Consider the following 26,671-nt stretch of genomic DNA (forward strand, 5'->3'; position numbering starts at 1 on the left):
TCCGCGAACCTTGTGTGCGGACCCGCGGGCAGGCGGGCGGGCGCTCGCTCGCCGGCGTCGCGCTGACGTCACGCGCGCGCTGACGTCGCCGGCGGCCGCGGCCTCTGAAGCGGGTTGGGGCGCGGGGGGCGCCGAGTTTGACTAGTTTGGGGGGCCGCTGGGTGCCTGGCGCTGCTCCCGCCGCCCGCCGCGCCCCGCGAGCCGCGCCTCGGCCGGACCGAGCGCGTCCCGCCCGTTCGCGCGGGGCCCCGCTCTGGCGGCTGGGCGGCGCTCGGCGAAAGTTGGCCCCTCACGAGCGGGCGGGCGGGCGGGCGGCCGCGGCCATGGAGCCCCGCAGCATGGAGTACTTCAGCGCCCAGGTGCAGCAGAAGGACGTCGGCGGCCGCCTGCAGGTCGGACAGGAGCTGCTGCTCTACCTCGGCGCGCCCGGCGCCATCCCGGATCTGGAGGAGGACCTGGCCCGTCTGAGCAAGACGGTCGACGCTCTCACCGGCTGGGTGGGCTCTAGCAACTACCGGGTAAGCGGCGGCTGCGCGGCCTGGCCGGGCACGCCCTCTCCCGCCGGCCCTTTAATCCCGGACGTGCTCGGGCGGCCGGGTGGGCCCCCGGGCGGCCCCGGGCACCTCTGGACCGCCCGGCGGACCCTGGGTCCCCAGACTTGCCCCCCAGCGGCGAGCCTGCCTCTCCGAAAGCTAGCGGGAGCCCACCTTCCTACCAAGACCAACTTTTTCCACGATTGTGAGCAGTGGCAAATTCTTCTGTGACACCGTGTAGAGTTCCTTGGCACTAAGGCATTATGTTTCAACACCTGTTTTTAAAAATTAGTGATCATTTACATGCGTAAACGTGTAGCAGACCCTTTATTATACATTCGTACGTACCTGTGTAACACTACCCAGGGCGAGACGTAGGACAGGAAGATTCAGATTTTAAGTTCAAAAGAGATGTCAAGTTAATCCTTTTGAATTAGCATTTTTATCCTACTTAATCGCCTGGTTTCTTTTTTCTTGTATAATTTTTTCTGTTTCTGAAAGGTGCTTTTCGTGTCTAAAGCATCTTCTAGAGTGTAATAAGGTGCCTGATTACGTTTACCGTTAAATCTAGTGAAAAGAGGCTGACTTCATGGCATTATTTATTTGCTTTTTGTTTATAGTCGACGGAAAGCAATTGAACGCTCTGTGTCATTTTGTTTTGCCGTAGTTAAGGACTGACTCGGATTTGAAACCGTGCCGTGGCAGGTTAGCTGATACTGGCAAAAAATAAAAAAATGAGGTACAAGAAGGAATGAGTGTTTCAGAAGAGCCGGTAGTAGGCAGGTTGTAATGCAGCCACGTTGGGAGACCAGGTAAATTTTCTGTAATCAGCCTGTACTGTGGTTTTTAGCAGTAACTTTGCTTTCTAGTCTTCTGGTGGCAGTGTTGCTTTAAAATGCTGGTCCAAGCATCGTGTGGTTGAAGTGATTCTTAGTAACAGATACTTAAAACAGTGAATAGGCTGTAGTTTGAAAGCATTATCATCATAGAGAAGAAAGGGAAACTCTAAATTTATTATGCAGATTTAATGATGAAACTTAAGAGTTTTGGAAGGGTTTGACTTTCTACAACGATAATAGACAGTTTGGGAATTAACCACCTCAGTGTTCCAGTATATATTGCTTCTGTATTATTTTTGAAAACTTTGGGAAAAGTTAATGTTTAAGGATACACCATTACTGTTTAGAGGATTCATCTTATTTCTTTGGAAGACGAGACCTAAATTTACTTGCACTGCAGGAAGGGCATAGGCACTTAAGATAGTTGATTTTGTGTTGTAGCCGAGACTGTTGTACAAAGTTGGCTCTTTGGTAACGCTTACTTCCATTGCCACCTGAAAGCCCTTGTGTCGCCCCTATGCTGCCTGTGGTTGAATTGGCACTCCTCAGAGGTGCCGTCAGTGAGTGACAGTTGAGCGGTCCCATCTCTTGAAACATATTCTTGGCTTCTGTGATTCCACGGTATCCTGCTTCTTCTTTGATGTCTCTGCCCAGAACTTCTACTCGTTGCTTTGTTTTTCCTTTAACTGGTCCTTCAGAGTTAGATCCATCAGGGACCTGACTCATGTTCTTACCTCTTTACTGTGCATTTTCTCCATGCTCCTCGGTAGACATGGTAGCCTGAGAGAGTTTTAGAAATCGGGAGAGAACTCCCATAACCTCACCTGCAGACTTCCTTTCGTGCCCCTGTCACTCTGCCTTTTCTGTTACAGAAGTGGGCTTTCTCACTTCTACCAATTCCTCCACGTGGGTATTGAAGGCATGTGTGTCCATGCCCTCTTGTCTTCTCAAGACATGAATTCATCAACTTGGATCTCTCCTGCCTGAATCATTATTTCTCTCCTTTCTAGTGATTGCTATAATATAAGACCTTTTCTGACATTGTTCGGGAGAAAGCATTCTAGTTAGTTTATTTGAAATTTATATACTGAATTACCAAGCTAAGTCATCATTTTTTACTGAAGGTACAATGACTGTTGAAATCTTTTGAAAAAAGTGTATCAGTTTTTTGAATATACACACAAATAGAAGTGTACTTAGTATTCCAGATATTGAGAACCCACCTATGAACAAGACTAGAAAGGCTTATTCACTCAGCTTCATTTGGGCGTTAATTAAGGACCTACAATGTGCAGACACTCTTCTGGGCACTTGAGATACAGAAAGGGATGGCACCCCATTCCATTATTCTTGCCTGAAGACCCATGGACAGAGGAGCATGGTGGGCTGTATATATAGTTCATGGGATCACAAAGAGTCGGACACGACGGAGCAACTAACATTATTACATGAAGATCTATGATGTATACATATTCTTCTTGGCCCTGGGATACAAGGGTGAAAAAACAACAGAAGTCCTTGCCTTTGTGTACTTGGATTCTCATGGGGGCAGAGGAATAAACAAGGTAAATAACTGGAGTCTCTTCTGTGTTAGATGATGATAAATGCTTTGGAGAAAAGCAGTGAAGGGAATAGAAGCATTGGGTAGGATGCAGATGTGTGGATTTTAAATTGTTGCTGAAGACCTCACTGACGGAGTGATTTAAAAGCAGGGGAGTGAGACTGCTGCCGTCATGGAGATCCTATAAGAAAGAGGAAGGCAGATGGGTATACAGATGAGTTCCATGTAATAAGTGCTTGTGAATCAACTGATGTAAAAGAATGAGGCGAAGATGAGACTGTTTGGGAAGTAAAGGAAGTGAGATGGAATTTGAGTACATTTAGGAAAGAAGTCCAGGAGTGAAGAATGCCTTTGGGCAGAGGAAGCCACAGATGCAGAGGACTTAGCTCTGCTGAGCAACAGGAGGTAGGCCAGTGTGGCTAGAGTTTCCAAGTGAGCTGAGGTGCTCAAAGGGGCCGGTAGAAAGAGCTGTATAGGATTTTATTCTAAATCATTGGAGGGTTTTTACGTAGAGGGTTGGCTGCTTTGTGAGGTGAGTGAAGTAAGGGAAGTCGCTCAGTCGTGTCCGACTCTTTGTGAACCCATGGGGCCTACCAGGCTCCTCAGTCCATGGAATTTTCTAGGCAAGAGTACTGGAGTGGGTTGCTGTCTTCGTGAGGAGTGGACAGTTAGAGCAGCAGAAGAATCGGAGAGTTGGTGGCTCAGACTGGTCTGGTAACAGTGGCAGTACTTGAGAAGTGAGAGGTTGGAGGGTGATTTAGTGGTAGAGCCAACAGCATTGAGTATGAGGGTTGAGAGAGAGGAATTGGGGGTCACTGCATTGCTTAAGCACTAATAGAGGGTAGTGTTTACTGAAATGGGGAAGACTGAGAACACAAGTCAGGTGAAGGAAGTAAAAAGTCAGGTTTGAGAAGGTTGTTTGACATCCAAGTTGAGATGTTAAACGGGCAGTTGGGATCTTCAGCTGAGTGGAGAAATCATTAATTGAAGGTTTAAAAATGTGTGGATATTTATGTACATTATATAAGATAAATATGCTCTGGCATTTGATTTTGGTAAGTCCTGTGATTTTCAGTTCAGTTCAGTTCAGTGGCGTCCGACTCTCTGCGACCCCATGAATTGCAGCACGCCAGGCCTCCCTGTCCATCACCAACTCCCAGAGTTCACCCAAACTCATGTCCATCGAGTCAGTGATGCCATCCAGCCAGTGATGCCATCCAGCCATCTCATCCTCTGTCGTCCCCTTCTCCTCCTGCCCCCAATCCCTCCCAGCATCAGAGTCTTCCAGTGAGTCAACTCTTGAGGTGGCCAAAGTATTGGAGTTTGAGCTTTAGCATCAGTCCTTCCAGAGAATACCCAGGGCTGATCTCCTTCAGAATGGACTGGTTGGGTCTCCTTGCAGTCCAAGGGACTCTCAAGAGTCTTCTCCAACACCACAGTTCAAAAGCATCAATTCTTCGGCACTCAGCTTTCTTCACAGTCCAACTCTCACATTCATACATGACCACTGGAAAAACCAAATTTAAAAGTGGTATTATAGCAATAAAAATGTTCCTTGTAAAATGCAGTTAAATATGATAACCACCATTTAAAGAGCCCTTAGTGAGTACCAGGCATTGTCTCAGGTGCTTTATTTCCATTATCTCATTTAATCTTTAAGGTGGCCTTAGAAAGCCAGTACTGTTTGCTCATTGTGTAGAAAAGATGTAAGTATTTTGGCTTAGGTCCTAGACTGTTAAATTGATAGAGTATTTGAACCAAGAGACATTAGAATTTTCCTTTCCTTTTCTGTATTTTGGTAAACCTCTTCAATTTCCTATCATTTGTCATCTCTAACTTTTAAATTTTGTCTATCTGTAAATGTAATAATAAGTTGACTCTCAAAATGGAAAAGACAGTAAATAGCATTTATATTATAACTGTGTAGTGCTGGGCTAGTAACATGCTAGGATTTCAAGTCTTTTCTTGTAATACAAAATCACAGCTCTTTTACCATTTGAAGGATGATGCCACCTTCCAGTGTTAGCAAAACCTTGATTGTATATCTTATAAACCATCAATTTCTGACAGTATACTATTTTTTTTGTTTGAAGTCTGTCTGGATATATGGATCTTGTCTTTTTTGCTTACCTGCCACATAGGAAGAACATCCAGGTTTTTGCCTTTTTACTATTCACATTGTTCTTTTGCATTGTCACCTTGTATGTGTGCATGAGAGTTCTGTAGGGTAGTGATTATGAACCCAATTTAGTGCCCCCTCTTTTTAAAAAAAGTTTTTTTTTATTTTTTGGCTGTGCCATGTCACAAGTGGGATCTTAGTTCCCTGATCAGGGATCAGACGCATGCCTCCTGCAATGAAAGTATGGTGTCTTAACCACTAGACGGCCAGGGAAGCTGCCAGCACCCTCTTTTAATGCTCCCCCTTACAATCCTGAAATAAAGTTTATAGAGAATACTCAATACTCATCACTTTTAAAAATCCCCAATATGTTCTCACTGTACTATAAAGAAAAATTACATATAGTTACAATGAGATACAATGTTTCCGTGTATAAATGTGCCAACCTGATTACCCAGGAAGGCATAATGCTAGTCAGATGGCTGCCCCAGTACATACTGCTGTAAATGTTACCACTGCCAATTCACACCACTACCGGTGTGTGGTTGCTGGTGGTTCAGACTTTGCAAGTGGCATTACTGTCAGTGATTGTGATATTCTGGAACTCTAAATTCTGAACCTTGTTTCATTCCTTTCGTATAGTTTGTATAATTTCTTTATTTACTAATTGTCAAAATAATGAGGTAAAAATAACTAGCATGCTCCAGTGTTGGCCAGATAGTTTTTGTTATCATATGAAGTCTTGCATTTAAATATGTCTAATACATTTCAAGTTCCTTAACCAGGGATTGAACCCTGCCCCCTACAGTGGAAGGCTGGAGTCTTAACCACTGAATCTTCAGGGAAGTTCCCAGTCATTATTCTTACTAATATCCAGACTGTGCTATCAGATGACCCTAAGAACCTTTGGTAGTCTTTGCTCTCCAGTATCATGAGATCATATTGCTGCTCCTGCCCTGCAATCAGCTACTTGGTTCCTTTTTGTGGGAAATGGAATGTGGAAACTACAACATAGGTGCTAATGGAACTTACTGTTACTCATTTGATCTTTGTTTCTAGATTTTTTTTAGAGAATAGTATTTTTTGAGTTATTACTTATATTCAGATTCAAGACTGCAGTTTTTGCTATTTTTATATATCTTCCATCTATATCTCCTTTTATCAACAGAAATTCTAAATAACATTGACTGTTTCTCTTTTGCAGAGTTTTGTTTTTGTCTTTAAGGTATATCCCACTAGAGACGCACAGTCAGATTGCTTTATTTTAAAGTCACTTAGACTAGTCTTCTGTGTGGTTATGCTGTTAATTGAGTATACGTTTCAGTTTACTTGGGCTTTCCTGGTGGCTCAGATGGTTAAGAATCTGCCTGCAGTATGGGAGACCTAGGGTTGATCCCTGGGTCGGGAAGATCCCTAGAGAAAGCAGTGGCAACCCAGTCCAGTATTCTTGGCTGGAGAATTCCATGGACAGAGGAACCTGGGTGGGCTATAGAGTTCATGGGGTCTCAAAGAGTTGGACACGACTGAGTGACTAACACCAGCATTATGTTTACGTATTTTATTTCATTTTCAATGAAATTAGTTATTGCTGCAAAGAAGGTATATTCAAAGTGGTCTGGTTTCTTTGTCTGTGACTTATACACACTATTCCCAGCCATAAAATTTTTTTTCTGATTATCTTTCCATTGTTGTTATTTTTTAAACATTCATAACTATATCCCTTAATATTTGTAGCCCTCCTTTAAAAATTTCTTTTAATTAAATTTTTTTAATTGCAGGAAAATTGCTTTACAACATTGTATTACTTTCTACTGTATAACAGCGTGAATCAGCTATAAGTATACATATATTCCCTTGCTGTTGAGCCTCCCTTCCACCCCGGACCAGTAGTCCCCTTTTTAAATATATATTAAATATGTGTCTCTCTAACTTGCTTTTTTCACTTAATGTATCTTGGAGTTCATTGCAAAGCAAAAGTAGGGTAGCCTTCAATTTTATTTTTAAAGTGTCATAGTAGTCAGTAGTGTGGATGGACCATAATTTTTTGAATCTGTCTGATACTGATGAATGTTTGGGTAGTTTCCAGTCTCTTGCATTAATCTTTTTGTGTCTTCTCATAATTTTGCTGGTGTATCTTCAGGATTGATTCCTAAGTGAGATTTTACTAAGAGTGCGTGTTTTTCCTGCTGATTTCAGATACTGCTTTCATCATCTATTAGATTTTGTGTATGAGTGTGTCTGTACTTCCAGTTAAGTTTTTAATAGCTTTATTGATGTAATTCACATGTTATACGGTTCACTCATTTCAGGTGCACACCTCATTGTTTTTTAGTGTATTTGCAGGTATGCATGACCATTAGCACAGTCGATTTTGGAGCATTTTCATTACGTCAAAAAAAAACACCCTGTACCATTTAGCTGTTACCTCCCTAACCCCTACATCCACTAGCCCTAAGCACTACTAATCTACTTTCTCTCTGTTTGGATTTGTTTGTTCTGGACATTTCTGAGAAGTTGAGTCACACAACATGTAACCATTTGTGTCTGGCTTTTGCACTCATCAGAGTGTTTTCAAGGCTCGTCCATGCTGCAGCTTGTGTCAGTCATTACCGTGCTGTGTGCTTAGTCGCTCAGTCAGGTCCGACTCTTTGCAGCTCCATGGACTGTAGCTCGCCAGGCTCCCCTGTCCCTAGGGATTCTCCAGGCAGGAATACTGGAGTGGGTTGCCATGCCCTCCAGGGGATCTTCCCAACCCTCGCCTCCCGCATTGCAGGCAGATTCTTTACGGTCTGAGTCACCATGAAGCCCATCAGTCATTACTGTTTATGGCCAAACTGTATTTGATTGCATGCATATACCGCATTTGGTTTATTTACCAATCTGATGGCCATTTGGGCTTTTCTTCCTTTGGGCTGTAATGAATGGTGTCTAATGACATTGGCATGCAAGCATCTATGTCCTGCTTTAATTCCTTTGGGTATATATCTAGGAGTGGAATTGCTGAGTCCTCACTGTTTCTGCACCCACCCTTCAACTTTGTTGTTGTTGTTCAGTCGCTAAGCCGTGTTAGACTCTTTGTGACCCCATAGATGGCAGCATGCCAGGCTCCTCTGTCCTCCACTATCTCCCGGAGTTCATTTACATTCATGTACATTCAGTCAGTGATGCTATCTAACCATCTCATCCTCTGCTGCCTTCAGTCTTTCCCAGCATCGGGAATTTTTCCAGTGAGTTGACTCTTCACATCAGGTGGCCAAAGTACTTCAGCTTCAGCATCTGTTGTTCCAGTGGATATATGCAGGGTTGATTTCCTTTAGGATTACCTGGTTGGATCTCATTGCAGTCCAAGGGACTCTCCAGAGTCTCCTCCAGCACCACAATTTGAAAGCATCAATTCTTCAGCGCTCAGCCTTCTTTATGGTCCAACTCTCATATCCATACATGACCCCTGGAAAAACCATAGCTTTGATTATATGGACCTTTGTCGGCAAAGTGGTGTCTCTGGTTTTTAATATGCTGTCTAGGTTTGTCATAGCTTTTCTTCCAAGGAGCAAGCATATTTTAATTTTATGGCTGCAGTCACTATCCACAGTGATTTTTGGAGCCCAAGAAAATAAAATCTGTCACTGCTTCCACTTTTTCCTCTTCTATTTGCCATGAAATGATGAGACTAGATGCCATGATCCTAGTGTTTTGAATGTTGAGTTTGAAGACAGACTTTTCACTCTTGTCTATCACCGTCGTCAAGAGGCTCTTTTAGCTCTTCATTTTTTGCCATTAGAGTGGTATCATCTGCATATCTGAGGCTGTTGATACTTCTTGCAATCTTGATTCCAGCTTGTAAATCATCTAGCCATACCCTTTAGGCTTTCTCTTTTCTTGTACTGCAGAGAGGGGTTTTCTCCTTTCCCCAGTGGTAAACTGCAGTTGCTTCTTCCTATCTTGCTGCCTCGTTTATGAGTAGTGGGGCTATTCTGTTTTCCTGGCCCAGCTTCAGTCTTAGGAACCCTCTGTCCCTGACCCTTAAGGTAAAGCTCTTTCAGAAACCCTGTCCCTCCTCAATGGGAAGCTTTAATCATGAGAGCCCAGCATGGTTTTCTCCTCCTACCTGTGAAGTAGAAGGCTCCCCCCCTACCCTTCTCTTTACTTAGTAGTTGTTAGTGTTTACCTCTGTCAGGAGGATTACAGTGTTTCTCTTTTCATCTGTAGCTTCAAATTTTTGTTTCTTATAGGACAAGGAGCTGGAGAAGGTTTGTGATTTGCTTGCAGAGGTAGCTACTCCTTTCTACCAAGACCTGTAGCTGCCAAGGGCTTTCTCTGGTCTCCCACCCTGCTCTCTGTCTTCACTGTGTCTAGTGGCGGTTTGTGGAGAAAGCCTGCAAGCAGGCATGAACTCCTCTTGTGTCTGCGGTAACAGGTTTCTGTATTTCCATGCAACCCAGACTCAGGTATTAGCAAGGGGTTGAATATACCCAAATTCTTTTCACCCACTTGCACTGTGGCTTCATCTTACTTCTGTCCTCTTCCACATGTGACCTACTGCTTACGTCTCATCTCTCCTTGGCATCTGTCTTTCCTTAAGATTTCAAGCTAGATGATGATTCTACAACCATAGCTTTCTAAATGGATTCAAGAATAGTTACGGTTTTGTAGATTATTTGGCTTTTTCTTGTTTACAGTGGGAGTGATAATTTTTTCCAGTTTCTTCATCCTAGACAGAAGCTGGAATTCCTCTGTAATTAAATGTGCTGTTTTTGCTTAAATGTTTCATTTAAGAAACATTTCAACATTACAGGAAAGTTGCAGGTATAGTCTGTGAACTCCTTTGTACCCTTTAGCTAATTCATCAGTTACTAATATTTTGCCAAATAGGCTATATCACTATCTTCCTGCATTTGCATATTATTATTGTTATTGGCCATTTAAGAATAGCGTGCCCTGGACTGGAAGAAACACAAGCTGGAATCAAGATTGCTGGGAGAAATATCAATAACCTCAGATATGCAGATGACACCACCCTTATAGCAGAAAGTGAAGAGGAACTAAAAAGCCTCTTGATAAAAGTGAAAGAGGAGAGTGAAAAAGTTGGCTTAAAGCTCAACATTCAGAAAACGAAGATCATGGCATCCGGTCCCATCACTCCATGGGAAATAGATGGAGAAACAGTAGAAACAGTGTCAGACTTTATTTTTTTGGGCTCCAAAATCACTGCAGATGGTGATTGCAGCCATGAAATTAAAAGACACTTACTCCTTGGAAGAAAAGTTATGACCAACCTAGATAGCATATTCAAAAGCAGAGACATTACTTTGCCTACTAAGGTCCGTCTAGTCACGGCTATGGTTTTTCCTGTGGTCATGTATGGATGCGAGAGTTGGTCTGTGAGGAAGGCTGAGTGCCGAAGAATTGATGCGTTTGAATTGTGGTGTTGGAGAAGACTCTTGAGAGTCCCTTGGACTGCAAGGAGATCCAACCAGTCTATTCTGAAGGAGATCAGGCGTGGGATTTCTTTGGAAGGAATGATGCTAAAGCTGAAACTCCAGTACTTTGGCCACCTCATGCGAAGAGTTGACTCATTGGAAAAGACTCTGATGCTGGGAGGGATTGGGGGCAGGAGGAGAAGGGGACGACTGAGGATGAGATGGCTGGATGGCATCACGGACTCGATGGACGTGAGTCTGAGTGAACTCCGGGAGTTGGTGACGGACAGGGAGGCCTGGCGTGCTGCGATTCATGGGGTCGCAAAGAGTCGGACACGACTGAGCGACTGAACTGAACTGAACTGAACTGAAGCTCATGACTGTTCACCCTGAATATTTCAGTGTCTTTTGTTTTAGCTTGGTAATAGGTGAAGAACTTTATGTCACAGTTACATACTGTTATTATAATATGCATCTGTAATTTGTATTCATTAAAATTTCTTTCTATCTGTAGGTGTCATTAATGGGATTGGAAATTTTAAGTGCCTTTGTGGACAGATTATCAACACGATTTAAGTCCTATGTAGCAATGGGTAAGTTAATTTCATTTATAAATTATTTTAGTGTTTGACCTACTGACTTTTTCATAGTTTTTGTTTAACAGAATTAGTTCTCTGTAAATGCACAAATGTAATTGTATACAATTCAGAGATCCACTACTTAGCATTTTTAATTTGCTGAGATATAAAAGATTTTAAGCCCATTTAAATAAATATGTTTCCTTTAAGACAAAAACAAAAGCAAAAAATTTACCGAATATACATCTAATAGATTTTTACTTCATATTTCAAATTTTTTTACTGTTCTTTTACTTTTCTGTAACATATTAATAATTTACAAAATAATTTGCAGCACCACTTTTCAGCCTTATCTGTGGTGAAGGACCAGTTTTTTCATTGCTAGTCTATTGCAGACCAGTATTTTATAAAATACAGTACGAATAAATTATAGTGAAACGAAATGTTAAAAAAATACAAGGCTCAATTTTTATTGTGAGAGTCAACAAATGTAAAATTTACTTTGGTCACGTTGTTTCCAAACCTTGTTTTAGAAAAACTCACTGTCTTGCCCACAAGATGTTTGTAGACTGGTCCTGGGCTGCTGGCCATACTCTGAACAGCACTTCTGGTGTGTTTGCAGTCCAGAATGCTGTGCTGGTATCACACTTGTGTATAGTAGTTAGATGGCAGACTGGGCTTTGACTTACCTTTTCAACCCAAGTGACCTTTGTGTGCCTTTTGGAGTGCTTCAGTGAGTGGATTTGGTCCTATTATATAGAAATGTATTTAAGGGTAACCTCACATGTTTGTGATTTCTTTTATGGATTCAGTTAATGCCTCACAGTGTATCATCACCCTTATTTTCAAATTATCTTTTGTCAGCTTCACGTTCAGTATACCACTCAATTTTGCCAACTTAGGCCTTTATTTTTACTGCCTCTCCTTTCAGTGGAAGTATCTTAGTAACTGTCCCTATCTGTATCATTTCCTTTTTAATCAATACCTGGTTCCAATTCAATCTTTGTATGAATAGCTTCTGAAAAGATTTTTGAAACTGTCAGTTTCCTGGTTAAAATCCTGTGATAGATGTTAACATGTGTTACTTGCTTATGTATTATCTTACAGTATTTTGAATTAACATTTAGGAAATTTTACATAAAAATTCATATTTGCAGCTTGTCTTGAAAAATTGGCCAGTGTGGCAACCCTGATCTTCTTTCCATTCCCACATATGAATATCGGCAGAGGCTGTGTGGTAGCTTTCTCTTTGTCTTGGTCATGAGCTTTCTAGTCCTTAAGTTCCTCCCATCTCCTCTTGTCTCCTCATAACTGGAATTTTGGTTATAATACACAGGTTGGAATACTGGAGTTCTCGGATCTGGTTCATTTTTGGTGTTTCTGGTACCTCCTTGACTGTAGGCATCTGAATTTGTGACCCCTGCCCTATCAGTTGTTGCAGACAATATTTCAGACTTCAGAGTAATTCTAGGTATTGCATATCTCACTTACTTCTCACACATAATCAGGTGGAGTTTGATGTATGTACTGACTGCTTGAATTTAGGCACTGTGGAAGTATTAGGACCAGAACCCTCGTTTGCTGCCTGCCAGGACTATCCTGTTTTCAGAATTTACTTCTGATTTTGCTCTCCTTGGAGTTTCAGTCTTCTCAGCCAGTGTGACTCTTCTCCACCTCAGCAGCCTTATTTATCTGTGATTGTCAGCAAATGCTCTCTACTTTTGTTAATCAAAAACTTGCTCACTCTTGTTAGTTCTGGCTTAACTTGTTTATGCCTCTGCTATGCTGTTATTTCTTTTTCAAATCTTCTCTTCTCCAGGGTCCTTCCTTTCTCTTCTAATGATTTACTTCTGACTTCAGTACCTGGGAGTTTTTCAGATTAATCTCACCCAGTACTGAATTTTTCTTTACTTCATGATTCTATACCCTTAAAAATTAATTAATTACATTAAGTTGTTTTTGTTGGGTAGTGTTTTTTGTATGTATTTCCCACATATCTACGTTGTCTTATGTGTGTAGCTTTTTATCTGTTAATCTCTTATTTGTTTACCCCTGTGCATTTACTGTCAGTGTCATTTTCACTTTAAACCCTAAGTGTTCATTATTGTTCTTAGTGAAACTTGAGCTTGTTATTACTTGCGAGTCAGTATGATATAATAGGAATATTTCATCACAGTTTTGCTACCATTTATTGAATGCCCACTTTTTATCCATTTACTGGGTTTCTCTGCTTTACATAAATGAAAGATTATCCTCAAATAATTATTTCTAATTTGTGTGACAAATTACCTCTACACGATAGGCTGCAGTGTATCTTTGTGCTATTAAAGAGATATAGTACTAAACTAAGAATCCCAGAGTTGATTTAAATAATCTGCCTGCAGTGCAGGAGACCCGGGTTCGATCCCTGGGTTGGGAAGAGCCCCTCGAGAAGAGAAAGACTACTCAGTCCACTGTTCTTGCCTGGAGAATTCCACGCCGAGCATGGCTAAGCAGCCAATACTTTTTGTTTTGCCCTGTTTTAAATCTTAGCCAAACCATCTTAGAAGCCTTTCCTTGAAAGGAAATTGAATTAAGTTATGTGCTGGAGGTCTTTTTTTGATTAGGTAATCTTAGGTGTATGTAACTTGATATGAATGATACTGTTTTTCTTTTGGTACACTTAGGTTAACTATTGTTACAGGTATTTTTAATCTCTTTATATTAATAGTGAAGTTTTAGGAAAATTGGGATCTATGTCAATTTTAGTACCAAAAAGAGTATGCACTCTATTAATGTAATTCATTAGTATATTTACATTTTCTTTTGTGACTAGATGTTTTATGGAAAAATTAAATGTTCAAACCTCCCCAAAACACAATTTAAGTTAACACTGATCACCAACCTTGGTTATTTTTTGTCTGTCCCCTACCTGCCACTCCCGCCCTTGGCCATGCTGGTTGCAGGATCTGAGTTCCCCAACCAGGGATTGAACCTGGCCCTTTGGTAGTGAAAGCAGGGAGTCCTAACTACTGGACTGCCAGGGAACTTTATGAAAACAAAACCCAGTAAAGATGTTTAAAGATATTTACAAATCTTAAACAGATAAGTTTTAATCCAAAATGATATTGTAGAAAGTATTAGAGCAGTCAGGGTACATGGTCCTCAGCTTTGCCTCTTGTAAATGGTTTGCATCTGATACAATGCCGAGAGAATAAAATATACTAACAGCTATGCTTCCATGTTTATACTCACTGATAAAATATACTAACTCCTTCCGTGTTTCCCTGTCCAAATTCCAGTCTATGATAGATGTATTTATTTGTTTAACAAGTTCTTTTTGAGAGTTACAGAGTGAAAAGCTCTGTTTTGGATTCCCAGTGATTATTGATTGCATGTGTTGAATAATAAATAATGTGGTGGTCATTGCATACAGATCTGTAAGGGAGAGTGCTGACGCTTCTGAACGCTTCTTATGGTCTTGGCACAGGTGCTTCTTACCAGTGCTGCTTATTCTCTCACTCGCCGTGTGAGGTATAGACCTGGACCCCCTTACGTTACAGAGGAGAAAGTCTTTGAACTAACAGAAGTTTACTGTCTTACGTAATTAAACAACCAATAGAGCTAGAGATAAATCTTGTTCTATTTGACTCCAAGAGTATATATATTAAAAAGGGATTCTAGTGCAAAAAATTTATGAAATTTTGTTAATAGTTGTAAGTCTGAAGTTTATGTAGTGTGAAGTTTTTTGATTTTGTTGTTTATATTTTATAAATTTTAGTTTTTAAACTGAAGGGAGCTCCTGTTTGGGTCGAATTTTTTTTTTGACTGCAGTTTAGGAGATCTCAGATCTCCCACCAAGGATAGAACTCTGGAGTGGAAGCAAGTAGTTTTAACCACTGGACCACCAGGAAAGTCCCTGTATTTTCTTTTTGGAGTTAAACTCAACCGCTCAGGAATGAAGTGTCTATTTTTATTTTCCCATTATTGTTATGTGATTGTTAATACACATACACACAGACACACACACACACACCACCTCAGGTACAAATAAATGGAATTAATTATGACCGTGGCCTAAAAGATTACTTGAATCCTGGTTTTTACTACTTGCTACTTGTGGGACCTTGATCCAGGTATTTAAAATGCCTCCGGACCTTCTTCATCCAATGGACCTACTCTATTTCATAGGGTTGTTATGAGGATTAAATGAGATAATTCAGTGCTTCAGTTCAGTTCAATCACTCAAGTCGTGTCCGTGTCTTTGCAACCCTATGAACTACAGCACACCAGACCTCCCAGTCCATCACCAACTCCTGGAGTCCACCCAAACCCATGTCCATTGAGTCGGTGATGCCATCCAACCATCCAACCATCTCATCCTCTCATCTCATGTCCCCTTCTCCTCCTGCCCTCAATCTTTCCCAGCATCAGGGTCTTTTCAAATGAGTCAGCTCTTCACATTAGGTGGCCAAAGTATTGGAGTTTCAGCTTCAACATCAGTCCTTCCAGTGAACACCCAGGATTGATCTCCTTTAGGATGGACTGGTTGGATCTCTTTGCAGTCCAGGGTACTCTGAAGAGTCTTCTCCAACACCACATTTCAAAAGCATCAATTCTTCTGTGCTCAGCTTTCTTTATAGTCCAACTCTCACATCCATACATGACTACTGGAAAAACCATAGCCTTGACTAGACAGACTTTGTTGACAAAGTAATGTCTCTGCTTTTTAATGTGCTGTCTAGGTTGGTCATAACTTTTCTTCCAAGGACTAAGCGTCTTTTAATTTCATGGCTGCAGTCACCATCTGCAGTGACTTTGGAGCCCCCAAAATAAAGTCTGACACTGTTTCCACTGTTTCCCTATCTATTTGCCATGAAGTGATGGGATCAGCTGCCATGATCTTCGTTTTCTGAATGTTGAGTTTTAAGCCAACTTTTTCACTCTCCTCTTTCGCTTTCATCAAGAGGCTCTTTAGTTCTTCTTCACTTGCTGCATTAAGGATGGTGTCATCTGCATATCTGAGGTTATTGATATTTCTCCCGGCAATCTTGATTCCAGCTTGTGCTTCTTCCAGCCCAGCGTTTCTCATGATGTACTCTGCGTAGAAGTTAAATAAGCAGGGTGACAATATACAGCCTTGACGTACTCCTTTTGCAATTTGGAACCAGTCTGTTGTTCCATGTCCAGTTCTAACTGTTGCTTCCTGACCTGCATAGAGGTTTCTCAAGAGTAAGGTCAGGTGGTCTGGTATTCCCATCTCTTTCAGAATTTTCCACAGTTTATTGTGATCCACCCAGTCAAAGATTTTGGCATAGTCAGTAAAGCAGAAATAGATGTTTTTCTGGAACTTTCTTGCCTTTTTGACGATTCAACAGATGCTGGCAATTTGATCTCTGGTTCCTCTGTCTTTTCTAAAACCAGCTTGAACATCTGGAAGTTCACAGTTCACATATTGCTGAAGTCTGGCTTGGAGAATTTTGAGCATTACTTTCTAGCGTGTGAGATGAGTACAGTTGTGCAGTAGTTTGAGCATTCTTTGGCATTGCCTTTCTTTGGGATTGGAATGAAAACTGACCTTTTCCAGTCCTGTGGCCTCTGCTGAGCTTTTCAAATTTGCTGGCATATTGAGTGCAGCACTTTCACAGCATCATCTTTTAGGATTTGAAATAGCTCAACTGGAATTCCATCACCTCCACTAGCTTTGTTCATAGTGATGCTTTCTAAGGTCCACTTGACTTCCCATTCCAGGATGTCTGGCTCTAGGTGAGTGATCACACAATTGTGATTATCTGGGCCATGAAGATCTTTTTGTACAGTTCTTCTGTGTATTCTTGCCACCTCTTCTTAAATATCTTCTATTTCTGTTAGGTCCATATCATTTCTGTCCTTTATTGAGCCCATCTTTACTTGAAATATTCCCTTGATATCTCCAGTTTTCTTGAAGAGATCTCTAGTCTTTCCCATTCTATTGTTTTCCTCTATTTCTTTACATTGATTGCTGAGGAAGGCTTTCTTATCTCTCCTTGCTATAGTACATAATAATATCTAACATTTATTAAATGTTTTGTCTCTGTCTGAAGCTGTCAGAACCAGAGTCCCACAATAGCTAGTTCTGTAGATGTGGGAGAACTTCTCTAGTGTTAACAATATATGTCTAAGCAAGATGAGAAGGATTGGGACTTTGCTAGTGGCCCACTGGCTAGGACTCTGCCCTCCAGATACAGGGGACCCAGGTTCGATCCCTGGTCAGGGAACTAGATGCTACATGCAATAACTAAAGATCCTGCATGCCACAACTAAGACCCAGCACAGCCAAATGAGTAAATAAGTTAAAAAAAAATTAAAAAAAGATGAGAAGGATTTATATTGTTTCAACTGACAGATACTTCAGTTGCCTCATGATTAGGCTTACGATTTTTTTAATGGCAAAGATTTTGTTTTCTTAAATAATCATTTCTTTGATTAAGCTTAGATTTTTGGATGATCGTTCCATTTTGCATAGTTGGCTTTTCATTTTCTTCCAAAAAGGATGTGTTTCTTCTTCCCTTAAATGCTGTTAATAATCATTTTATCAATTCTGATTGTTACACGGTAGACAGTGTTACGTTGTAGACTATGTTGGCATCACATTACCTACACATTTAATTGTATGTCTGTAAACAACTAGAGTAATTAGGCCTCAGCCTCTATCCCCTCAGAGAAAGGAAGGCTGTAGCTGTAAGATCAAAGTAAAGAGAAAAGAAGCTAATATCTGTGCTTTTGAACCTGTAGGCTGATGGGAGCAGTAGGCGACCCCTTTGATGTTTACCCAGTGTCCCTCACTTTCTGAGTAGTTTACATTTATCTCAGTAATCTGAGGTGAGTACTGCTCCAGACATTTATGGGCTGAGGAGATAAAGACAAAAAGATTAAGTAGTTTGGTCACACACCTGATATCATACCACACTAAGTGATAGTGGTTAAGGGATTACAAAAAGATAATTTTGACTATGAGGTGTTTTTACCCTATGGGCTGACTACAACCCATAACTTCAGTTCTAGCCACCCTCCCATTTGCTCCTTCCCCACCCCCAATAGGTATGATTTCTTCACGGTGCTTTGTTGATTTATAGTTATGGAAGCCTGTTCCATGAAAACTCTCCAGGAATGGACTCTAACCTGCCTTACCAGCCGTGTTTCATGAAATAGTGCCAGAGGTTTGGATATAGTAGAGAAGGACCTCAGTCTCATGGACCAGGCTTTGTTTTTGTCATTTGAGTAATACATTGTACATATAGAAGAATACATATCAAGCATGTAAATTTAAGGAATAATTGTCAAACCACCACCTGCCTATGCCTAGGTCAAAAAACTAGAACTCTACCAGTTCCTTATAAGTGCTTTCCTGTTGACACCTCCCACTATTCACCAGAGGTGACTGTTGTCATGACCTTGGGATAATCATTCCCTTGCTGCTCTGTGTTGCTCAAGCATCTGTATGAATCTCTAGACAGAATAATAGTAAGTTTTGCCTGTTTTTAGAACATTATTAAGTGGATATCATACCATATGTATTCTTACGAAACTTTGCTTCTCAGTTATCTTTGATTGGAGTCATGGATAGAGAACTTGAAACAATTTGCTTCATAACTTTTCATTATGTAAATAATTGATGTCTGTAATTTTGTAAAGTACAGTTTATAAATGGAGATGAATTGTAAATATTTATTCTTTTCTCTCTTCATTTCTCTAGTTATTGTAGCTTTAGTAGACAGAATGGGAGATGCCAAAGACAAGGTTCGAGATGAAGCTCAGACTCTGATACTGAAGTTAATGGATCAGGTAGCGCCACCTATGGTAAGCCTACATTTTAAAGTTCAGATTTTGCTAATTGATGATTAACGAACAGTAAAGATAGGTGGTAATCACAGCAAGTCAGTAAAGCCCCAGGGATGTGAAACTTAGAGTTTTAAACAGTGAATTATTGTAATGCTTTAAAGAAACTGAAATTTAAAAAAAGTTGTCAGTATTTAACTGCTTGATTTTTTGGCTTTATTTTTCTTATTTTCTACTCTTTAAGGCTTTTTCAAAAAGCTAGCTTATAGAGTTCAGTGATTTGACAGTGTACTGATTATATTATTTGTTAGGATTTTCTGGTTTTCACTACCTGCAAATTATATTGGTGTTCAATGAGGGTTATATGAGTTTCTGAAACGCTTACTGAGACAGGGAGAAAATTTTTATTGTAAAAAGTGGTTGCTAGTAAAAAATTGGTCTAATGGATGTATTTTGAAAGAGGAGTAAAGAATAAAGTGACATGTAAACAAATATTTAAAGAGTAGCTCACTTTTAGTGGGAAAAAAATCAGTTTACAAAATATACAATGATATTGTGTTATTTAAAATTCAGTGTAAGAATTGTATTATGTATATTTTATTTTAAAAATCTGGAGAATTGAGTTGTAAAAGTAGACTTCCTCTTTTTTATACCCTAGAATATAAAGGTATAAATATGTATATAAGTCCTTATTTATAACTTGGTGAGTATCCTTTGATGCTTGCTTAGCAATTCGAATTTTAACTTGTTTTTGACATGCTATTGTTATGAGTGCTATACAGGGCATCCTTGTGTCTTTGGACATAAACGTAAGGATAGAGAAGTGTTCTGACATGGTGTTAATAGGTCAGGGTATTCACATTTAAGACTTTTTTTTTTGTAGGCTTGTAAGTTACTCTCCAGAAATGGCAGAGAGAAATAATATTAGGAGCAATTGAATACAGAGTCCAGGGAGGAGAGAGTCCAGGAAGAGGTGTTTGTATGCATGTGTGTGTGAAAGTTTCTGTGTATGTGTCTATGTACACATTGGTAAACGGTAAGGGTGGTGTTTCTTAAATGTGGGGAAAAGACTGATTGGGACAGTTGGCTATATGTTTGGAAAAACAAAGCTCAATTCCTTCTTGTAACAAACCCATGTAATTGTTTTAGATTGTTTGTATAGGTTTATCTATGCTTTTTCAAAAAAAAAAAAAAGATTACTGGGTGGGTAGCAATAGAATGATTTGCCCAAATGTGTTTCTGTATTTGGATCCAGTGTTAAAAGGAAAATAGCCTGAATTATAAAATGTTGAAAAAGCCTGTTCCTTGTGACAGTCTGTACTAGTTGCTAGGCAACATTGGACCTTTTAAATGCTGACAGTACTCCGAGGCTTATAATGGTAGCATTGTTACTGATGGTTTCTAAAGCTTAGAGGAATTTATGTGTCCTTGGGAGTTCTAAGGTTTTTAGGTGTTAGACACAGTTTTTCCAAGAATAATAGAAATCTAAAGTGAAAGATACAAAATCAAAATTAAAAATGTGATTAAGATCTTAAAAATGGGTGAGAGCAGCGTCAGTGCACGTTTGGCTTAGAAAAGCTTGTAGAGCAGTGAACAGTCCATGGGAAGATTCAGCTATCAGGAAGGCTGGTAGTAAGGTCGAGAATAGAGAAAAGATTATAACGTGAGTAATTTAATTTTTTGTTATACGTGTTTACTTTTCTTTCAAATAGTACATTTGGGAACAGTTGACCTCTGGTTTTAAGCACAAGAATTTTCGATCTCGAGAAGGCGTGTGTCTGTGTCTTATTGAAACATTAAACATGTAAGTTTTATGATTATTGGAATATGTTTTTCATTTTTCAAGAAAAAACAATGTATCGATTTCACAAAGCTCAAGGAAAGCTTTAGAAATAACAGATTTTAAATAGTTGATAATTGATCTCTGGCACCAGAATTTTTATCTTATTTGATAGCTTTATCTGCTAATTTTTTGGTAAGTTCTCTCTCATGTTGTTAATTAAAAATTATTAGTCACCGATAAGTTTCTCTTTTTCTCTTTAGTATGTTATTTGCCACCTGAAATAGATGGTCATATAACAAATATGCTGGTAGAACTTACAATCTACTTCTGTTCTAGACCCAGTTTGGAGTTTTCTTTAATTCTGTGGTGTTTTAGCTGTTGTAGCCAATTTCCCCAGCCCCCTTTTGCCAGTTGGCCCTGGGCTTTCTAGAGCAGTGCAAGTGGTTACCAAAATCCTAGACTGAATAAGACTCCCCCAGGTGATCAGACAGTGAAGCTGGCGACAGAATGCAGAGATCTGACAGCACAGATGCCACAGAGCTCCAGTCTGAAGAAACTGTAAATTAAGCATGTGCTGTCTTTCTGGATTAGTTTTTTCAAGTTCTGTCAGCACGATAGGTAGCATGTAGGAGCTCTCAGTTGTTCCTGTAGTGCTCTTCCTTTCTCTAACTATACCTTTGTTTTATTTTCTCTCACTCCTCTATGGTCCTTTCTGCCATCTAGAGCTTGTAAGTGCATTCAGTCTGCACAGCTTTTGTGGTTTTTGGCTCCCTTGTCGTTTGCTTTCAACCCATGACCATCAAAATATTAGTAAGCATAAATAAAAATCTTTTAATTTACTTATTTTAGTGGAATGCAAATTTGTGTGAGACCCAGAGTCTAAAAAAAGAGTCAGTATTTTAATACAAAAGTTCAAATTGTCTGAGTGATTGATAGGTTGCTAGGTGTAAGAGTGCCATTGGTTGAACATTTTGCTCCGTTGGATCATGTGTTGACAGTTTTCATTGTCGGTCATGATTGTTCAACTTTACGTATCTCACATTGTTTAGAATTAGTTTTTGCTTGTGTCTCATACCTTCCATGTTTTAATGATGTATGCTCATGCTCTCCACCATATTTGTCTTATTGAGACAGACAAGAAGAAAGTATAACAGTATTTTGTTTACTGTTTAATTAAAACCAAATTCTCTTTACTTTTTTTTTTTTTTCAAATTGTATTTAGTTTTGGGGCTCAGCCACTAGTCCTCAGCAAGTTGGTACCACATTTGTGTATCCTGTTTGGAGATTCCAACAGTCAGGTAAAATTTTATTTATATTCAAGCACTAAATTTACAGTCAGTTTTTTTTGCCACCTCTTGTTTTCTAGTGCTCTTATTCCATGTTTAAAAAAGAAGAGAGAGGGTGAAGGGGGTGGTAAAATCAAGATTCCACTTCATTTTCTGTGTTTTCAAACTCCACCACATTTTAGTTTTTAAGAACACATTTTATTCACAATGTCACTTAAGTTTGTTAGCTATTTGGCTTGTATTAAGGGTAGATGGGACTTAAAGGATAATTCTTAGGTTGGAAAGATTGAGTAACAAAGACCCTGGACACCCTTCTGTAGTCCTCCTATGAGCTAATTATGAGGACAGATTGTCAGCTTCCTTTTCATTCCTGCATAACAGTAATTTTTGTAGCAGTCATAACCCTGCTTGTGCCAGTGGTATATCACTTGCTGGAGATTTCATACCCTGAGCCACAGATACTATAGACATAGTACAGGAATGTGCTCTGGAACTTGTCCCTTGTGGTGGAGTTGAATCTTGACTGTAACTCTTTTAGCACAGCTTGGGCATTTGAAATGACCCTGAGCTAGGTTTCCCTGCTTTTAGGCCCTTACTCTTCCTAGAGAGGTTTGTAGAGAGTTCTGCTGTCTCTTTATTTCCCCTTCTGCAGTGAACTGTGCAGAGGAACTGAAAGCTGCCTTCCACATTCCTGTGTTTAGGCCGCATTTATTGTTTCTTTTCATTGTGGTAAAATAGTCAAAACATGAAATTTACCATTTCAGCCATTCTTAAGTGGAGAGTTAGTTCACTGGCAGTAAATACACTGACATTGTTGTGCAGCCATCACCACCAGCCATCTTCAGAGCTTTTCCATCTTCCCAAGCTGTCACACAGTGACCCCTCATTCCCCGGTCCTTCAGCTCCTGGCAGCCATGTTTTACTTTCTCTCCATATGAATTTGACCAGCCATCATGTGGAACCGTGTGATATTTATCCTTTTGTATCTGGCATATTTCACTTAGCATAATGTCTTCACGGTTCATCCATGTTGTAGTGTGTGTCAGAATTTGCTTCTTTTGCTTTTGAAGGCTGAATACACACCACATCTTGTTTATCTATTCATCCATGGATAGATATTTGGGTTGTTTCCCCTTTTTGGCTATTGTGAATAATAATGCTGTGAACACTGGTGTATAATTATCTGTTTGAGTTCAGGCCACGTTTCTAAAAGGCAGTTTATTCCAGGAAAATATGTTAACTGTGATAATGATTTGTATTATCAGTTCTTTACACAGTCTTATTACAAATAGAAGTTTTTCTAAAAGTCGCATTTATTTAGATGCTTCTTAGATTTCTGTGAAACTTTTACAAGCTTTCTCTAGACATTTCTAGGTAGGTCGTCTTGGTTTTTATTAATGACCTAATGTAATCTCCCCGGGGTTTAAAGGCATTAAAACCAACTTGGAGCTTCAAGTTGGTCCATGAATGTAATGTTATCTTGAGGTAAAGTATTTTATTGTATCTTGTATTTTTTTTTTAAGCTCTGAATTATTTGGCAGGTTAGAGATGCTGCAATATTGGCTATGGTGGAGATTTATAGACATGTGGGAGAGAAAGTGAGAGTGGACCTTTATAAGAGAGGAATTCCCCCTGCTAGGTAAGTATTACTAAATATTTTTTTTGTCACTGGTTTTAAAGGTTTTAATTTCATGTGCTTATTTAAAATAGGTTTAATTTTCTGGACTGTCATCATATTCAAAATATATAAAAGGATACATAGGTTAGTTCAGTTCAGTTCAGTCGCTTAGTCATGTCCGAGTCTTTGCGACCCTCACTGCAGCACGCCAAGCCTCCCTGTCCATCACCAACTCCCAGAGCTTGCTCAAACTCACGTCCATTGACTTGGTGATGCCATCCAACCATCTCATCCTCTGTTGTCCCCTTCTCCTGCTGCTTTCAATCTTTCCCAGCATAAGGGTCTTTTCAAATGAGTCAGCTCTTCGCTGGCCAAAGCTTGGAGTTTCAGCTTCAGCATCAGTCCTTCCAATGAATATTCAGGACTGATTTTCTTTAGGATGGACTGGTTGGATCTCCTTGCAGTTCAAGGGACTCTCAAGAGTCTTCTCCAACACCACAGTTCAAAAGCATCAATTTTTGGCACTCAGCTTTCTTTACAGTCCGACTCACATCCATACATGACCACTGGGAAAACCATAGCCTTGACTAGACAGACTTTGTTGGCAAAGTAATGTCTCTGCTTTTGAATATGCTGTCTAGATAGGTCATAACTTTCCTTCCAAGGAATAAGTATCTTTTACTTTCATGGCTGCAGTTACCATCTGCAGTGATTTTGGAGCCCCCAAAATAAAGCCTGACGCTGTTTCCACTGTTTCCCCATCTATTTGCCATGAAGTGATGGGACCAGATGCCATGATCTTTGTTTTCTGAATGTTGAGCTTTAAGCCAACTTTTTCACTCTCCTCTATCACTTTCATCAAGAGGCTTTTTAGTTCCTCTTCACTTTCTGCCATAAGGGTGGTGTCATCTGCATATCTGAGGTTATTGATATTTCTCCTGGCAATCTTGATTCCAGCTTGTGCTTCAACCAGCCCAGCATTTCTTATGAGGTACTCTGCGTATAAGTTAAATAAGCAGGGTGACAATATACAGCCTTGATGTACTCCTTTTGCGATTTGGAACCAGTCTGTTGTTCCATGTTCAGTTCTAACTTTTGCTTCCTGACCTGCATAGAGGTTTCTCAAGAGGCAGGTCAAGTGGTCTGGTATTCCATCTCTTTCAGAATTTTCCAGTTTATTGTGATCCACACAGTCAAAGGCTTTGGCATAGTCAATAAAGCAGAAGTAGATGTTTTTCTGGAACTCTCTTGCTTTTTCCATGATCCAGCGGATGTTGACAATTTGATCTCTGGTTCCTCTGCCTTTTCTAAAACCAGCTTGAGCATCTGGAATTTCATGGTTCACATACTGCTGAAGCCTAGCTTGGAGAATTTTGAGCATTACTTTACTAGCATGTGAGATGAGTGCAATTGTGCAGTAGTTTGAGCATTCTTTGGCATTGCCTTTCTTTGGGATTGGAATGAAAACTGACCTTTTCCAGTCCTGTGGCCACTGCTGAGTTTTCCAAATTTGCTGGCATATTGAGTGCAGCACTTTTGCAGCATCATCCTTTAGGATTTGAAATAGCTCTCTTCAATAAATAGTGATGTGAAAGTGGGATTTCCCCATACAGTAGAATAAAGTTTAACTTCTTCCTCATACCACATCCCCAAATTAACTCAAAATGTATCACAGAACTAAGTGTAAAATGATAAAACTTATAGAGAATGCTAGGCAATGGTTTCTTATATGTCACGCCGAAAGGATAAGCAACCAAAGAAAAAAATAAGCTGTTTTTCATCAAAATTAAAAATTTGTGCTTCAGGGGACATCATCAAGAAATTGGAAAAAAGACCCACATAATGGGAAAAATATTTACAAATAATAATCTCATAAAAGAACTTGTGTCCCAAGTATATAAAGAATATATAATAAAGAACTCTTAGAGCTCCACAGTGAAAGGACAGATGACCCAATTTTTAAAACAGGCAAAGGATTTGAATAGGCATTTTGTCAGAGAAGACACACAAGTGGCCAGTGAGCACGTGAAAAGATACTCAGCATCATTAGCCATCAGAGAAATACATGATACTACTAGGTTGGCTAAAATTAGAAGATAGACAATAAAAAGTGTTGGTGAGGATGTCGGGCAATTAGAAGGCATTGTTGGTGGGAATGTAAAATGGTATAGCCACTTCGGAAAACAGTCTGTAGTTCCTCAAAATGTTAAACAGAATCACCACATGATCCAGCAGTTCTACCCCCACCTATATACCCAAGAGATGTGAAAACATATCCATGCAAAAGCTTGTGCACAGATGTTCATAACAACATTGTGAACATTCATAATAGCTAAAAAGTCAAAATGTCTCACATCCCCGCATGCCAGTAAGCTGGTGGATAAACCAAATAGAATATATCTGTACAATGAACTGCTACTTGGCCATGAACAGGGATGACGGATACATATTATAACATAAATGAGCCTTGAAAACATTGTCAGTGAAAAAAGCCAGCCATATTAGATGATTCCATTTATATAAAATGGCTAGATACGGCAGATCTATAGAAAGGAAGCTAGATTAATGGTTGCATGGTACTCAGAAAATTGGGGAGAGTGACTGCTGATGAGTATCGGGTTGTGTTTTTGGTATAATAATGACATTTTAAAATTGATTGTGTACATCTTTTAGCTTTATATTAAAAGCCATTGAATTGTACACTTTAAAGGGGTGAATTGTATGGCATGAATATTTTATCAGTAATTGGCTGATACACAAAAGAGATTATGTTCTGAGATACCTAATTCTCTCTTTCATGTTGTATTTGTGATTTTTTTAAACTTAAATATGGAGATAGAGTTTCTTTTCCAGTTCCATCCTAATGCTTTATTGGTCTCTATCCTTACCCTGAATCAGAACCTTCCAGAGCTTTACATACCTCTATCCTTTGGCCTTCTAAGGTGCTTTTGGATATTCCAGCGTCTATTGTGTTCGCCTTTGGTTAAGTGGCCTAATTTTTTTTCTTCCTGAATTACTTAAAAGATCCTAGTTTCTTCTTTCTACTCTTACGTCGTTTCCTCCTTTTCCATCAGATTATGTAGCCTCCGTTTTGAATAAGGTTGTTTTTCTAAATAGCTCTATTATTTTATAATAGC

The 26,671-nt window shown here is 39.8% G+C and overlaps 1 protein-coding gene across 2 annotated transcripts in view; it reads left to right on the forward strand.

The window, feature by feature from the left end:
- The first annotated feature begins 323 nt into the window (after nucleotides 1-323).
- The window catches only part of CLASP2 (cytoplasmic linker associated protein 2), a 183,254-nt gene continuing 156,906 nt past the window's right edge, over nucleotides 324-26,671 (forward strand). For both annotated transcript variants that reach the window (XM_052637064.1, XM_052637074.1), the window contains exons 1-6: nucleotides 324-518; nucleotides 10,987-11,065; nucleotides 18,765-18,868; nucleotides 20,560-20,651; nucleotides 21,853-21,928; nucleotides 23,458-23,555. In XM_052637064.1, the coding sequence (XP_052493024.1) occupies nucleotides 324-518; nucleotides 10,987-11,065; nucleotides 18,765-18,868; nucleotides 20,560-20,651; nucleotides 21,853-21,928; nucleotides 23,458-23,555 (644 nt within the window). The remainder of the gene's footprint in view (nucleotides 519-10,986; nucleotides 11,066-18,764; nucleotides 18,869-20,559; nucleotides 20,652-21,852; nucleotides 21,929-23,457; nucleotides 23,556-26,671) is intronic.

This window comes from Budorcas taxicolor, chromosome 1 (genome assembly GCF_023091745.1).
Source record: "Budorcas taxicolor isolate Tak-1 chromosome 1, Takin1.1, whole genome shotgun sequence".
NCBI lineage: Eukaryota > Metazoa > Chordata > Mammalia > Artiodactyla > Bovidae > Budorcas > Budorcas taxicolor.